At 37.9% G+C, this 17,536-nt stretch overlaps 2 protein-coding genes across 7 annotated transcripts in view; both read left to right on the top strand.

The window, feature by feature from the left end:
- The window catches only part of dysf (dysferlin, limb girdle muscular dystrophy 2B (autosomal recessive)), a 100,152-nt gene extending 89,396 nt beyond the window's left edge, over positions 1-10,756 (top strand). For all 5 annotated transcript variants that reach the window (XM_088073871.1, XM_088073872.1, XM_088073869.1 and 2 more), the window contains 5 exons: positions 573-672; positions 3,035-3,207; positions 4,030-4,139; positions 4,262-4,409; positions 4,937-10,756. In XM_088073871.1, the coding sequence (XP_087929997.1) occupies positions 573-672; positions 3,035-3,207; positions 4,030-4,139; positions 4,262-4,409; positions 4,937-4,993 (588 nt within the window). In that variant the 3' untranslated portion in view covers positions 4,994-10,756. The remainder of the gene's footprint in view (positions 1-572; positions 673-3,034; positions 3,208-4,029; positions 4,140-4,261; positions 4,410-4,936) is intronic.
- A 2,515-nt stretch (positions 10,757-13,271) lies between these two features.
- Positions 13,272-17,536, top strand: part of LOC121961985 (uncharacterized) — a 233,782-nt gene continuing 229,517 nt past the window's right edge. For both annotated transcript variants that reach the window (XR_015775785.1, XR_015775786.1), the window contains exons 1-2: positions 13,272-13,409; positions 17,063-17,144. The gene's annotated coding sequence lies outside the window, so the exon portion shown is untranslated. The remainder of the gene's footprint in view (positions 13,410-17,062; positions 17,145-17,536) is intronic.

The following is a 17,536-nucleotide window of genomic DNA, read 5'->3' as shown; positions in this document are numbered from 1 at the left end:
ACAGGTCCAGTGTGGAAGTGGTGATGTAGTGGGAGATGTGTCGGTGGAGTGCTGCTCCAAACATGTTTCCAGAGCGTCTCTCTCCTCTCTCATCATACAACGGTTTTATAAAAGTGTGTAAACGTATAGAGAGGAGGTTATTATAGTAGCGACAACTGGACATAAACAGTGAGAGAGCTGATCGCTTCAGAGGAAGTTTAAGAAAAAGGTAAACAAAAGGACAAAAAGAAATCGCACGTAAAGCTACAGATGAAAACCTTCCTCAGAGTGCAGCATTAATTTCTGTTTCTCTACTTTAAATAGTTTATTTTTTCATTACAGAACAGAATCTTTTGATTTATAGAACTTTATATTCGACGTTTTATAAAACTTATTCTACTTTAAAATTGAGAGATGAAAGGTGAAAATATGGAGGATGTGGACGTATATTTAATAATTGTGCGAATATAAATGATGTCTCTGTACAACTGCTAGAAAATGTTAAATCCTCACTTTTTTCTCTGTTATTTCCCTCTGATTTTGGTGTGTGTGTGTGTGTGTGTGTGTGTGTGTGTGTGTGTGTGTGTGTGAAGGAGCATTTCTGGAGTCTGGATAAAGCTGAGACCAAACTGCCTCCTAAACTGACCATCCAGATCTGGGACAATGACAAGTTCTCCTTCGACGACTACCTCGGTAAAAAAACACGTCTCTGAGTGTGTGTGTGTGTGTGTGTGTGTGTGTGTGTGTGTGTGTGTGTGTGTGTGTGTGTGTGTGTGTTTCAGTGTCAACATCACTTTTTTAAATTCAGTATCCCCATCAATTTATTTTTGATTTCCAAAAAACATGACTTTATTTTTGTTAATATTGAAAGACTTCACTACTTTACTTTACTCAATAGCAAAAACTGTAGAAGAAATTGAAATAAAATTCTGATTAACTCTAAAATACTTAACACTTTGAAATGTGAGCAAAGTGGCCTATCAGCAACATAACAAGAAAAAAAAAAAAAATTACAAGAAAATTACCTAAAGTTAGCAAAAAAAAAATCAAAAAGGTTCTAAAATAATTAAAAACATATATATAAATATAAATTGTGAATAGTTCTGTATCCTTATTTTTAATGTATATTTTTGTAATAATTAATATGATTTTTTTCATATTTTTCCCTATTTATTTGATATTTTTCTAATCAAAAGATCATCAGTTAAAGTCAGTAAAAAAACACACATACAAGCCTTTGGGTTGTAGAAATACTCTTATTTTATTTCGGGTTTTTGTGTTAAAACAGTTTTTCCTCAGTTTGTGGCCAAAGCTTTCGGCGGTAAATCCGTCCGGAGAACCACATGTGCGCCGCGCGTAGAGACAAACTACTGTGATAACATTTATCTTTAGAATTAACGCTCTTCCATTTCCACTGTGTTGGCACATTTCACAGCGAGGAAGGGCCCGTTTTATTTTCTCTTCTCAAGCTGTCAAAATTCTGCCTCTCCTTCACCCCTGACGCTGCCCCGGCCCCGTCCTCCTGAAATAACTCGCCGCCGCGCCTCTCCTCTCCTCCCTCGCTCCCCCCGCTTCATTTCATCTCTCCTCTCGTTGCCGTGACGGTCTGCAGAGCGAGCGTCCGCCTGCACGAGGAGGAGGAAGATGAGGAATCCAGATCCGTTCCTGTCTGTCACCATCTTTTTCTCCCGCTCGGCTGCGTGCACCTCTCCCGGTCTGCGGGTGTGTGGCCGCCTCAAAGCATTTCTTCCATTCCTGCCTGTCTTCGGCTCGTCAGCTCGGACCGCCGACTGTTAATCTCCCTGCGCGGCGAGGGTCAGACACGAGCCATTTTCCTACTGTCACAGTGTCAGACTGCAGCCGGCTCTGGAAAAACGCTTCCAGAGGACGTGAAGTCTCTGCTCAGCCGTTCATCAGCCCAAAATCCCTCCGAAGTTCACGTCAGCCGCGATCAAAACTCGACTAACTACCCTCCGCCGCAGGAACGTCCATTATTAGTCATTAAGAGGAGCTGGCCACGCTTAGAGCTGACGCAGCTGCTTCGGACAGATTTGGGTTTCCCAAAAGCATTTCAAGGCTAATATCATTACATTTATCTTTCAAACCGTTTTTATGGTCCAGAAAGCATCGCAGTTCCACACTGAACCTGAAAACGGCACACTTGATCTGGATTCTGCTCAGTGATTAAGAGACGTCTGATGTTTCTCCTCATCTTTTAACAGCCATTTCTAAAAGTTTATAGTAATAAATAAAAAATAATTATCATTAATAATAATAATAAATAACATTAAGTGCTTCACAATACCGAACCATACAGTCTGAACCCTTTGAAATCAAACTGAGCTGATTTCATTCAAAACTTGGCAAGGAGGCAATGAGCAACTTAAGAAAAAATGATGCCGAAATGAACAAGAAATTAGTAAAAAGTAGGTGAAAATTACATTAAGCTTAGCAAAATAAATTAATAAATAATAACCCAAGCAAACAAAAACAAAATTGGAAAGTAAAATGGAAAAATTAAAATAAATAAATTAAAAAAAAGGGGAATTACATTTAAAAAAAATCTGTAAAAATAATTTTAAATATATAGTTGAGATAATTATATGTATTTATAGTTCTCTGGAAGTTCCCCAAGCTATGTTTAAAAAAAAAAATAGTTTTCTAAATTTCTGTCACCTTGTGTGACGTTTTTAAAAAAATCCAACCAATTTGTTGTGCAGTGTCTCAAGTGCAAAATGCAGAATAAATATCATCACACTAGCACCAAAAAAAAATATATATATATATAAAAATAAATAAAACTACTATTAAAACAAACTAGCGATAAGAGCAAACTCTTAAAACAAACAACAGATCCTAAAAACAATTTAAAATAGTTACAGTGATGGTAATAATCATAAACCTCCCTCTGCGTCTGTATTTAAAACTCAATAAAAATAATTTCTCACCTCAAATCAGGATTTGTCCAAAAACCTTAAATTTGCTTTAAAGACTTTTTTTTAAAATGCTTTTAAAAAGTTGATTTTTTTAATATAAACTGTGCGTGTGTCCTCAGGTCACCTGGTGCTGGACCTGAACCACATGCTGCGTCCCGCCAAGTCTCCAGAGAAATGCTCCCTGCAGCTGCTGGAGCAGCCGGGGGACAGACTGGTGTCTCTGTTCGAACAGAAGACGGTCAAAGGATGGTGGCCCTGCACCTGCGAGCAGAACGGAGACAAGATCCTCGCCGTGAGGAAAACACACACACACACACACACACACACACACACACACACACACACACACACACACACACACACTCATTCGCTTTTGTAGGATTTTAGGACATTTTTCAGATTTGAGGACATTTCCAGGATTTTTTGACATTTCTCATATATTCTCATATTTAGGACGTTTCTACAATTTTAGGATGTTTCTCAGATTTTGTATATTTCTAGCTACAATATTTTGGGATGTTTTCAGGATTTCAGGACATTTCTCAAATTTTAGGACATTTCCAGGATTTTTGGATGTTTAAAGTATTTAAGGACGTTTCTCCGGTTTTTAATACATTTATAGGGTTTTAGGACGTTTTGTCGGATTTTAGGACACCTCTTGTGTTTTAGGACGTTTCTAAAATTTTAGGACATTGCTCAGATTTTAGGACATGTATAGGATTTTTTGATGTTTCTCATATTTTAGGACATTTCTTATATTTTAGGAGGTTTCTAGAATTTGGAGATGTTTTTAACTTTCCGTACCTTTCTCAGATTTTTTTGTATTTTAGGACATTTCTAGGATTGTAGGACATTAGGGTCTTAGCTTTAGTGGATCCTCCACTTGCACTTTTTTTATTAATAAGCTCTATTTTGCTGTTTTATTCACTCTGACACTGTCTGTGTACTAAAAGTACAAAAACAATTCACAGTGCGAATCTCTGTATTTTTATTGTGATTTAAAAAATAGATGGGGGCCACCTGGCTCCCTGTCAGGGGCCAGATTTGGCCCGCGGGCCGTAAGTTGAGCATCACTGCATTCGTCTTGAAGCTAAAAGCGTGTTGTGTGTTTCAGGGGAAGGTGGAGATGTCTCTGGAGATCGTGACGGAGCAGGAGCACGAGGAGCGACCGGCTGGACTCGGCAGGGATGAACCCAACATGAACCCTCACCTGGAGGAGCCTCAGTGAGTCACACACACACACACGCACGCACGCACGCACGCACGCACGCACACACACACACACACACGCGCGCACACACACACACACACACACGCGGTGTGTCAGCCTCTCCTCTCTCCTGCAGGCGTCCGGAGACCTCCTTCCTGTGGTTCTCCTCTCCCTACAAGACTCTCAAGTTCATCCTGTGGAGGCGGTTCAAGTGGTTCATCATCCTCTTCATCATCCTCTTCCTCATCTTCCTCTTCCTCGGCGTCTTCCTCTACTCCTTCCCGGTGAGTTTGAGTCCGTGTGTGAGAAACTGTTACACTTCTTGGATGGAGAGTGAGGAAGAAATGCGCTTATTTGTTGATTTATTTACACAGTTAAAGCATCTTTCGGTTGTTTTTTTATTTTCACAGTCAGGTGATTTAAACCAGCGGAAAAATCCGGACATCTACAGTTAAAAACTACGCAAACATAAAGTGTGTTTGGAAGAAATGTGGCTCGAAACTGGATCGAAAGTGTATTTATATCAGCTTCTGTCAGACAGCAGATATAAGGACACTGACAGGAGGACGCTGTGTACATCGAAATTACCCGTCAGCGTTAAAAACATTTAGCTTAATGTAGATACGAAACTTAACAAAACAAATACCTGCGTTCTAGTCGTTTTTTTAGACATTTCAGTGCACAAAAGTTATGTAATATCTTTAATAGTTAACTGGTAAAGAGAGCAGGTGTTAAAAGTTGGTGATGGAGGTCTAGAAACGGTCTTTTGTTTTAGCTTTAAACTGCATCCATTTCTCTCTTCGTCTCACAGAACTACGCCGCCATGAAGATGGTGGGACCGTTCGGGCCGGCCAAAGCAGCAGAGTGACGATCAAAGAGACGAGGGAAGTGGAAAAAAAGTTCCTACAAGTGAAATTAAGGTTTTTTTCTCTGTTTTCTTAAGTCTTGTCACTAAAGTTGGGAGTGAGAGTGCAGCGATGACCCGGTGACCTCCGTCTGACTGTTCCCCGAAAAGTTTACGCTCTTTTGTAAAGAAAGAGATCAGCAATAGAGCCCGAGGTTCCCAAACGCCTCCGACACGATCTGTGCGTTTTTCCATTTGTGCCTTCGCCGTCTTCATCACAAACGTTACTGTGCCGAAACGCCGCCGTCAGATCTCAGCATGCGTCGCCCGCGTCCTCGTCTCACGCTGAGAAGAGGCGGGATAAAAGCCCGTCGCCGAACCGCCGTCGTGTTTGACAAAAACAGAATCAAAGGCCGTCGCTGATCTTTTTACCGCCTGCTGTTTCCCCGGCTGCGGCGCCGCGGCAACGCCAGGCCAGGCAGCGGCGACTGATTCAAACTTTATGGCTCCAAAACATCAAATCTTTGTGAAGAAGAACATTAAAATATGATGTGAATTTTATTCTCTTTACAGTATATAGATATAGATATATATATATATGATAAATATGCTGCCTTCAGCTGCAATCAGAAATCAAAGTCATTGAAAATGTAGTAAACAAACGACTGAATATCTTTGCTGTGCGTTTATCGTCTCACGTGTTCTTCATCAGCAGTTACCCGTTTAAAAATAGTGTTTAAATCAATCAGCTGCATCGACAATTATCACCTCAACATGCATTTTTATCCTCCGTGTTACACGTTTTCTTCCTTCTCCTCATTTCCTTTCTTGCCTTCTTCTGTCCGTCTTTATCTCCAGGGTTTGGACGGTCATGGAAAACCTGGAAAAACTTATTATAACCCTAAAAGTTTTGAAAAATTGAATTGTGTGATGTATTCAAGGACTGTCGGAAATGTGAAAATCCAGAGTTAATTTCTGCTCTTACAAATTCTAGCTTTGATTAATCAAAAGTCATTTTTCTTTTTTTTTTTTTTTTTTTTTAAAGAAAACATGCCTTCCAAACCAGTGATTTTTTTTCTTTAAAAATCACTAAAAAATGTTTAAAGAAAAAAAATGTCATATTTCTTTGCTTGAAAGATCACCAATTATTTTAAAGAAAAACATTTAAAAAAATTTTTTTAAAGCAAAAACAAATCCCCCAAAAATTTTAACGAAGAAAAAAGTCTTTAAAAATCATCAAAAAATTGTCACATTTTTTTGAAAAAAACAAAAAATAAAATAAAACTTACAAATAAAGTTTTATGCCCCGAGGTTTCTCCCCAGTGCTTAAAAAATATTCAACATCCCTCCCCCTTTTTGCACAACCTCCTCTCTTCTCATAAATAATGAACAGTCCCTAAGTTATATTTAAATATTCAGTTTTAATCCTGTTTTGAATTCTTTTTTTTTAAATAATATATATTTAAAAAGCTTTTAAAAGGTATTAAAATGAACCGATAAGGAGAATCTTTCAGAGAACGTTTGGTCTTTAAAATTTGCCTGAAAATCATGAAAAAGTCCTGGAAATTTATTGGTTAAAATCTGTATGAACCCCGACCCCTAACTTCATCCCCCTGTTTGTGTCCTCCCTGCATCTCAGAGAACGTTTCACCTCCTCCTCTTCATCACTGCTCCTCCTCCTCCTCCTCCTCTCCGCTCTCTCAGGGTTCAGCAGGTTAAGTCTGGGATTTGCTCTCATTGATCTCGAGGGGTTAAACTTTGTTAGTACAAAGCGTGTTTTTAGACAGATGGGTGTATGCAGATAAGGGCCACACACACACACACACACACACACACACACACACACACACACAAAGCCTAAAAGGAAAGGTTAGAGGAGAGCGACTAATCCACTCAGATTTCGCAGGATTTCCTTCTAAAACTGACGAAAAGCAGCGACGGACGAAACAGAGACGTAATAAAAACCACATAACGAAAAGAGAAATATTCACCTCCGCTCTCTTCTTCTCTTATTTATTTCTGCGTCCTCTCGGCGGTTTCCTCTCTCCAAAGTCCAAAGTTTGGGTGCGATCAGGTCAGTTTGCTTTGGTCGTCACCGGAGTGGAAAAGTTGACTTTGGTCCGTTTTGGTTTCGCACCAGCCGATTACGAGCCAACCAGGACCTGTAAACAAAAGTCATTTATTGGACGCCGTTTTTGGTCGTCCTGCCAGGTCAGAGAGCGTTTCGGTCCAGCGACGCTCACCTCCTCATATATCACACTAATTAACCTTCACAAATTCAGCTGAAAACGACTTTTAATCCAGAATCCCGTTCGTGCGGCGCCGCTTTCCAAACATCAGGAACTCGCTCGCTATCAGATGTCGGTGTTTGTCTCCTCGTGGCAATAACCTCGTGCAACTGCAGCAACCGCTGTGCAGTCTGTTTGGAGGTCGTGTGGCGGCTGAGAGCCGGAAGTTCAAATCGCTTCACCAAAGTTCACAAAACCCGAAAGCTCCTGAGATTGAAAAGACAAAAAAAAACATGTTGAGAAGCACTACAAAGATGAGTTAAATTAAGGACTCAAGATCATATTTCAGCTTTTAATCGTCATTATTTTTATGTTAATTCTCACGATTTGGCGTCCCCCTTTAACTCGAAGCGGAGTTCGTACGGTCGTGAAAAACCTGGAAAAGTCATGTATAAATAGCAATTACCAGGCCTGTGAAAAACAAAATATTACCTGAAATTTTTGGAAAAGTCGTGGAATTTTGTCTCACAAATCTGTATAATAACGCGATGCATTCAAGGACCGTCAGAAATGTCAAAAACCAATGATAATTTCTGATTTTACAGTTTCCGGCTGTGATAAATTGTGGAATTTTTGGTTATTTTGAACAAAAAGATGCTTAGCTTTGTAAGGCATGTTTTCTTTAAAAATCATTACAAGATTTTAACAAAAATTAATTGTCAGAAAATTTTTAAGAAAAAAAAAAGCCAAATTATTTCTTTAAAACTGCCAATTTTATTTTATTAATTTTTTTAAGTCTATTTTTTTTGGCTTTTTGCATTCATTTAATAAAACAGTGAAAGTGAGAGAGAGGGGATGACATGCAGTGAAGTGCTGAGGCCAGAATCAAACCCGCGGTCACTTAGCCGAGGACGTAACCTCTGTACACGGGACGCCCGCTCTGCCAACTGAGCTACTGGGCACAAAATCACCAAAAATTTCTAAAGAAAAAAAAAATAGCCAGTTTTTTCCTTGTTTTCCTTTTCCACCAAACGTTTTTAAATGGGGAAAAAAATTTCCAAAGTTATGTCTTTAAAAATTGCCCAAAATTTTTAAATACAAAAAAATCACCAAAATTTTTTCTTTAAAAATTGCAAAAAAAATTATATAAATCAAGAAAAAAAGGCTCCAATTTATTTATTTTTTATTGTGAACTATCGTCCATGTCATCCTCGTGAACACAATATCTTCACATCGCCGTGAGGGAGTTTCCTTAAATCTGGCACAAACGTCAAATTGGACACAAGAATGAATTTATTACAACTTGATGGTCAAAGGTCAAAGGTCAAGGTCACTGTGACCTCACAAAACGAGCCCATGACTCAAGAATTAATTCGCTAATAATGACAAAATTTCACACAAACGTCCAACAGGTTAAAATGAAGAAGTTCTGACATTTTATATCCGAAAGCTCAACTTCACTGTGACGTCATAACAAAAACTCTTTTCTGTCCGTTGCTCGTCGTCGTCTCTCAGGAACAGAAGACATTCGGTCAGTCTGAATTTGTGACGCTGATATTTAAACTGAGCTGATCGTGGAGATCTTCTGTGTGCGACGCGTCCGCGTTTTCACGGATGTAAACTTTAAGAGAAACTTGACTTGTTCGCAAACGACCGCGTGGCGTTTATTCTAGTTGTTATTACTTGCGTTGGTGTCTTGAAATATCTCCGGTTATATATTTACAAGAGCTTTAAACGTCCTGCTGATGTAAAGCCACGACTTTATTTGACAATCCTGCTGCTGTTTTGTGCACTTCATTATTTTATTACTGGTTTCCAAGATGCCTTCATACCGCAAAGCTGTCTGCAACTCAGCGCTGTTTTCTCCCTGATGTTCTTCCTGTCAGTGAATGCAACGTGCCTTCAGCCTTCAGCTTTGCTGCCTCGATTTAACACGAACTCAGCAGACCAAAAACAACCAAAATGACGTCGCTGTTGTTGTTTTTTATTAGCTATGACTTCTAGTTGCCTTTATGAAGCTTGTTGCCGTCTGAGTGAACGTTGACCTGAAAGAACGACATTTAAATTAGCTTATTTTTTAAATACAAAGCACTGAATTTAACGAACAAATTAACAAAAGATGTTTATTCTCTTAAAGGAAAACTTCCTTTTTTAAGGAAATATTCTTATTCACTTTCTAAATTTGGAGTTAGGTCGAAGATGACGCTACTTTCATGGCGTCACGCTAAATATTAACCCTTTGAAACCAGAGGAAATTGGCTTGATCGCTTTAAAAAAAAAACATGAAAAAGGGCAATGAGAAATGAAGGAAGAAATGACTCGAAAATTAGCAAGAAATTGTAAAAATGACAAGAAAAACACCTGAAAATTAGATAATTAGAAAGTAAAAAAAAGACTGAGACACAATTTTTAAAGAAAGTTAAAAAACATAGAAACATAGAAATAGCCTAGAAAAAAAATGTTTTTTTTATTTTAAGGATTTTGTAAAATAATTTAAATCTGTAGTTATAATATAATAGAAATATTATATTTCCCTATTTTTCCCCATTTTTTTGTTTTTTGGATTTGTGGAATATTAATTAAAAACAAAAAACTATTTTTTTTAAAAAGGAAATGACCAAGAAAAGTGCTAAAGAATTACAGTAATTCTTTAACATAATTTTAGATATATAATTAATTAAAATTATGTATGGAAGTAGTTTTTCTCTACTTTTTTTCCCCTAGACATTTTTCTAGTTTTTAAAAAAAAATCTAGTTTACTAATTTATTGCAGTTTGTTGAACATTTCTTACCAGGTTGCTCATTGCCCTTTCTCAACGTTTTTGAAAGAAATCGCACAAATTTGCTCAAAGTTCAAAGATTGAAATATTGCGAAGAAACAAGAAAAATGAGGCCACGCCGTTAAGGAATAATTCCCGCTTTTTTGGAAATATGCGAAATATACTAAATATTAGGGACTGTAAACACATGGAAACACTTGACTTATTTAGAGCTGAGGGACTTTTTGTTGCCTTTTCTCAAAACAGGCATATTTACCAAAATGTCAAACTATTTCTTTGGAGAATGAGAACACTGCGGGTCCCTCTGATTAAAACAAAAATCACCAAAATGCTGTTTTTTAATTAGCAAAAATTGCATGTTTGCTCATCTTGAAGTTTTTGTTTTTTAACCCCTTACAGCTGAACTTGCACTAAATAAAAAAGCAAAAAAAGTCAGATAAAAGTGTAATATTTCTGCTGCTATAAATGCTTTTCTCTTTGCAACACGAGCGTCCTTCTGCTGTGAAGCTGCACTAAACGAGAACGCGAACAGGAACAGGAACCGGAAACAGAAACTGGTTTTAAATCCAGTGTGTGTTTTTACTCGAACAGCACCGTGAAAAACTCTCCTGTTGTTGTTGTAAAAGACGGCTGACGGTATTAAAGGTATTTAATGTATTCTGGGAGAAACAGAGTGAATGTATTCCAAAAAATTATGTGTATTTGCCTTCTACAAAAAAGCAATACTGTGTGCACTGCATTGTGTCAATATTATCAATAAAACTGCATTTCTGATCAGAGCAGAGTGTTTCTTTACGTCACATTAAATATTTATATCAACTGTTGTCTGTGTTTGGTTCAAACATTTCAGTGTCTGCTTGTTAATAATCATAATAACTTTATTTATGTAGCACTTTTAATAAACAGAGTTTACAAAATAAAGAACAAATAATGCAAAAAGTGAAATGTCGATATAAAATAATAAAAACAAACCAAAAACAACAATAAAAGAATTAAAATAACAACTTTTTTTTTCAAACACATAACAAAGGAAATAAAGAAAATATTATACAAAAATAGACAGACAAAAGAGCAATTTATTTCTTTAAAAAAAGGCATGAGCACCAAAAAAAAATCCCATAAAGAAATAAGCAAAATGTGACAAGAAAATGACGTGAAAATTTGCTTAAAAGAGAGTGAGAATTATCCGAAATGTATTTTAAAAAAATATGGAAAATATCCAGAAAGTTATAATGTTTATAACTTAATATTTAAAATTTTTCTCACTTCTATTTGAATTTTTGAACATGTGAACTAACTCATCATGTGTTTGACTTTTTCTTTTGGTTCATGTTTTCATTGAGTGTAAATATTACTTTTTTTGCCTCATTTCTCTATTTTCTTTTATATGTTTGAGTTAAATAAACATAAAATGAAATGATTATTTTTTTATTTTTTTATTTTCTAATTTTTAGCATTTTTCTTTGTTACCTTTCCTTGTTTTTTTTCTCCTTTTTTATTGGTTCAGTTAATTTTCTTGAAACTTTTTGTTCATTTTGGGGTCAAATTTCGAGGTCGTCTCTTGTTAAGTTTCTCAAAACTTTGTGTGCATGTTTTTATTTTTTCATTTTGAACTTGTTGGTTATGTTTTTTTGGTCAGATCCACCTCCACTGTTACATCCATCGTGTGTGTGTGTATGTACTGTAAAAAAGAGTGTGTGGGATTAAAATGTTGGTGTGTGTGTTTGGCTCGGTGACCTCTCGGCGAACCTGCAGCGTCGACAGAAGTTGGACAGAAAAGCCGCTTTGACCGATTCCTCTCTGGAGCTCCCACAACTCTAAATTATAACTTTGCTCTCCCACCTCTCCCCCGTTTCCTCCCTCCATCTGCTCCTTCCCTCCTTCCACCCGTCCATCCCTCCTGATCACTCCATCCGTCCCGTGACCTCCTCTCTCTCTCTCTTTTCCCTCTCCTCCTCTCACTCCTCTCCTCCTCTGGGGTGTTGTTATGGTCAGCGTGAACTGCAGGTGAACCTCTGACCACAGACTGTGTGTGTGTGTGTGTGTGTGTGTGTGTGTGTGTGCTGTGTGTGTGTGCTGTGTGTGTGTGTGCAGTGTGGGTGGGCTGTGGCGGTGGTCCGTCCTCGCTCCTCCATCGCTCTCTCATTTTCTTTGACCTTCACTGTCTTCCTCCTCCTCACCCTGCCCTGACCTCCTCCTCCTCCTCCTCCTCCTCCCTCAGTTTTCCAGTAGTGTCGCTCCTTATCACTTCCTCTGTCGCACAAATCACTCATGTTGTGTTCTTTGGCTGCGTTCACGCTGCAGCTGAGAGTTGTTTTTCCTTTCGTTTTCTCTCTCAGATTCGACTGTTTCTAATCTGAAAACTTTTTTTTGCTGCATTTTAAATCTAAATAAAACTTCCAGAGACGAGAAAGTGACTTTAAGGACACTTTTGAACAATTATTAGCTTTCTGCAGAGTCCGGAGTCACGGAGACAAACATACATACACAACTTTTTTGCATAATAAAGCGCAAAATAAATGATGAACGTGTTGGAAGAATGGTATTGAATACATGGAGGAAAATTCAATGAACAACTTGGCAAGAAAAGTCCTGCAAATTGTAAAAAAAAAATACAAAAAAGTAACTGGAGGGTTGTTCAATATGATTAAAAAAAAAATAGAAAAAGAAAAAAAATGGCTATGAGCAACCTGGCAAGAAACTCCATGCAAACTGCAAAACATTTACAGACTTTGAAAATAATTATTTATTTAATCTAGAACAAAAATCAAATAACTACATTTTTTATTATAATAAGAATTTTAAATTAAAAAACATTTTACATAATTATTATAATTTTTTTAGCAGTTTTTTTCAATGTATTTGCCATGTTTTTATTATTTACGTATTTATATATTGCTTTACCATTTGTTTTTGATTTTTTTGCTTTTTGGGGTGTGTGGCGGGGGTAATTTATTAATCTGTTTTATTTTAACTTATGTTATATTCACTTATTTTATTTTAATTTATTTTATTTTACTGAGTATTCAGATATTCGAACATATATTTTCAGCATATGGGTACTTTGCTGCCCTCGAAACAACATTTATTAAATTATTCTGGTCAAATTGTGTTCTGAATTAATTTTTTTATATTAATATATTTCCTAAAAAGAAATTAATAAAAAAAAAAACAACCGATAAGATTATCAATAAAATACCAAGCCGATAAAAAATATTGATAAATCAGATCAGACTATGCAGGCAGAAACAGATAGGTGATGAAGATCGATGTTATCTGTGTGGGTGAATTGTGCGTCGATCTGTTAGTAATGCCTGGCGGCTCTAGAAGTGGTGCGCGCGCGCTCGTGGCACCTTCCGTCAACCCGAACAAACGAGAGAAGTCTCAGGTGTGTCGTTGGTCTCGCGGTCCCCTTTTTCCCACCTGTTGAAGGTAATTCCGTTAAAAAAAGCGCTTTAAACCTGTTTTTCTAACGTCACGGTTGTTTATTAAGAAGAAAAAAACGCGTTTTGTGCCGCCGTTTAAAATATTTGTGGCTCGCGCGGTCGGTGAGTGACGTTAGCGTTTAAGCTAGCAGCGGGTGACGTCACGGTAACCGTTAAGATTTAAACTGACGTTGGCCGACCGTTACACTCGGCGGTGACGTGTAACTGATTACTTTTACTCAAGTAACGCTACGGCACTTAACAAATTCAAGGTACTTGTACTTGACTTGTGTTTTCGTGTTTTGCTACTTTACTACTTTTTGCGGGGGTTATTTATAAATGTATTTTATTTTAACTTATTTTATATTCGCTTGTTTTATTTTTCTCTATTATGTTTTATTTTATTTTTTAATTTATTGTATTTCATATTTTATTTTATTTTATTTGCTATGTTTTTTGGTATTTTTATAGTACTTTTATTGCACTTTTGAACTAGTTTCATGCTAATGTTCAGGTGAAAATACTTCACATCAGTTCTTCTGTTCTTCTGCTCATTCCTCCTGTTCCCTGAACCCTTCATCACATCCTCCTCCTCCTCTCTCCTTTTCTCTCCTCTCCTCATTGCCTCATCTCTCCTCTCCTCTCCCCTCCCCCTCTCTCCTCCTCTCTTCTCCTCCCTTCTCCTCTCTCCTCATTGCCTCATCTCTCCTCCTCCTCCTCTCTCGTCCTCTCTCGTCCTCTCTCCTCATCTCTCCTCTCCTCTCCTCTCCTCTCCTCTCCTCTCCTCTCCTTTCCTCTCCTCTCCTCCTCTCCTCTCTCCTCCTCACTCCTCCTCACTCCTCTCCTCCTATCTCTTCCTCTACTCTTTCCCCCTCTCTCCTCCTCTCTCCTCTCCTCTCCTCTCCTCTCCTCTCCTTTCCTCTCCTCTCCTCCTCTCCTCTCTCCTCCTCACTCCTCCTCACTCCTCTCCTCCTATCTCTTCCTCTACTCTTTCCCCCTCTCTCCTCCTCTCTCCTCTCCTCCTCCTCCTCTCCTCCTCTCTCTCCTCCTCACTCCTCCTCACTCCTCTCCTCCTATCTCTTCCTCTCCTCTTTCCCCCTCTCTCCTCCTCTCTCCTCTCCTCCTCTCTCTCCTCCTCTCTCCTCCCCTCTCTTCTCCTCTCCTCTCCTCCTCCTCACTCCTCTCCTCCTATCTCTTCCTCTACTCTTTCCCCCTCTCTCCTCCTCTCTCCTCTCTCCTCCTCCTCTCTCCTCCTCTCTCCTCCTCTCTCCTCTCTCCTCCTCCTCTCTCCTCCTCTCTCCTCCTCTCTCCTCTCCTCCTCCTCTTGCTCCTATTGTGGCTCCTCTGAAGAATATTTTGATGGGTTTGTTCTTCGGCTTTGAACATGGAGGGGTCAGAGGTCACCTCGTTCACCAGACGTGATGGAAAATGACCGCAGGCGAGGCTGGCAAACAGGAGTGGAGCTGTTTCATTATCACCTCACACACACACACACACACACACACACACACACACACACACACACACACACACACACACACACACACACACACAGGAAACATCAAACACTCGCAGCGAGTAAAACCACAGTAGCTCCATCTGTACCTGTGAGTGTGTCCTTCACACTGCCGGAGTTCAGGCTGCTGATATCAGCTTACACACACACACACACACACACACACACACACACACGCACACACACACGCACACATGATATCAGCTTCCTCTCACGTGTGTACAGATGTGACAATGTTTGAACCCTGAGCAACTTGGCAAGAAATGTCCCGGAAATTGCAGGAAATTAGTTATTAATTAATTAATTATATCTAAAAAAAATGAGGAAAAATGTTCAGATAACTATGTGTATAATTTTATGTTCATAATTTGTAATTTAGTTATTTTACTTTTTTATATTTATGCCAACGCCTCGTTTTTTGTTTTTCTTGTTTCCATCAAACTTTTAATGATCAGAATTATACATTTAAAATTATTACACACATTGCACACAATTATTTATTTTTTTCCACTTATTTTCCCTGTTTTTTTAATTTTACATTTTTATTTTTAATATATTTAGTTATTTTCCTTACTTTTATTATTCAGAAAATATGAGGGAAAAGGCCATAATAATAGTAGTAGTAATAATAACAATAATATATTTTTATTATAATATTATTCTTTTAAAACTGGGGGAAAAAATCCAAAGAGCTAAACTTTTAATTGTCATAATTATAAATTTAAGTAATTTCACAGAATTCTTATAATTTTTTTATTAGGCAGATTGCATCTTTTTTTGTGTGGTGGTGGGGGGGCTGATTTCCACTACTTGTAATTATCATTATTATAAATTAAAAAATACTTTTACAGAATTAATTTAATTTTTAAGCATTTTTTCCCCACTGAATTTGTATTTTTTCTGCTAATATCACTGTCCTGATATGAAACACAACTTGCACAAATGAAGTGCGACATAAACAATAACCCAGCAGGAATATCAATTTAAAAACATAAGATATAATAATAAAACACTGACAGGGAACATTTTACTGCACAATCAATACTTCTGCGTCTCATACTTAAAGTGCATTTTGCTGACTGCCCTTTTCTCTTGTGTGTGAGAGCTTCGGTGTGTGTGTGAGCTTCGGTGTGTGTGTGAGCTTCGGTGTGTGTGTGAGCATCAGCGTGGTTTCTGCAGTCCACACACCACCAGCACACGGCCGTAAACTCATTTTACACGCCATGCTCCTCTCATTAGTCCTCGTGTTAACTAGCAGTGAGGAATGCAGCTTGAACAGCTCAGTGGAAAAAACAATATAATTTAACAAGATGCTAATCGCCAGATTGTTGAGGTGTGTAGTCACCGCGTGCGGAGCTGCGCGCTGTGACGTCCTCCGGCGCAGGTAGGAGAGGCAGAGGGTGGTCCGATCTTTACCTCGTCCTCCGGGTCGTCTCTGACTCCTCCGATGCGAGCAGCTGGCAGCGTGATGTGATGTTTCGAGAATGTCTCATGACTGAAGATCAGACGGTTTGACGCTGTTACAGACTTACATCAGCACACAGCCGCAGTAATCGTGAATTAATTCAGTCTGAAGACGCGTCAGCATGTTGAAACTGTGTTAAATAAGGCTAAAAAGATCACTGATCATTGTAAAATGACAGGTATCAATATTCCTGCACTCATGTAAAACCTGGAAACTCATGGAATCTGCAGAAAGCAATTTAATGTAATAAATAAATGCAAAATAAATTAAAAAAAAGCCGATTTTTATTTTTTAAAATTGGCAAAATATTTCCTTAAAAATGGCAAAAAAGGGAGATTTTTTTAAGAAAAAAAAAGACCAACATTTTTTAAAGCTCTTGAAAAATTATTAGTGCTTAAAAACTACTTAACCTGTGGTAAATAATGAACAGTCCCTAAGTTATATTTAAATATTCAGTTCTAATCCTGTTCTGATTCATAATTTTTTAAATAATATATATTATTAAAAGCTATTTTATTATAATGAAAAATAACCAAAAAGAAATGTATGGTCTTATAAATCTGCCTCAGAGTCTTGAAAAAGTCATGGAAATGTATTTAACAAAATGTGCATGAATCCTGAAGTGTGACAAGCTTCTATCTTTATTTTTTCATCTATTTTCTTCTGTTTTATTTTACAGAAATCAGCCCGCTGGCAGAGCCGAGGCCTAATTTGTTCCCTGCAGAGCTCCCGCCTGCAGACGCCCTCTGCATCAGCTGCAGGTGTCTCTTGCATTTCACACTAACTTGACTCTGTGTCACTTTGACTCACAGTATTTTATTTTTAATTTACTGGAAGCACCATCGCTCATCCAGCCTTCTCAGTGCAGTTTTAAGCAGTTTCAGAGATTGTTGTTCTGCTGCACAAAGGTGATGATTTCACTTCACAGGTTTTACCTGCACAAGTTTACAGAGAAACTGCTGCAGTTCCCACCGAGCAGCAGTCTGAATCCTGCAGGAATCACACAGTTTTATTTCAGAATATACAGATATATATATTATATTATATATATATATTTGGACTTTGTAAATAACGGCGTTTTGTAGCAGCAGGTCAGTAAAAACAGTTTTAAAGAATTCATGTCGCTCTGTGCACAAAATGTGCTTTTCAAAAT

This window comes from Plectropomus leopardus, chromosome 23 (assembly GCF_026936395.1).
Source record: "Plectropomus leopardus strain MGB_pleo_1.0 chromosome 23, ASM2693639v1, whole genome shotgun sequence".
In the NCBI taxonomy this organism is placed as follows: Eukaryota; Metazoa; Chordata; class Actinopteri; order Perciformes; family Serranidae; genus Plectropomus; species Plectropomus leopardus.
Note: the sequence above shows the minus strand (reverse complement) of the source record. Positions and strands in the feature narration are given on the sequence as shown.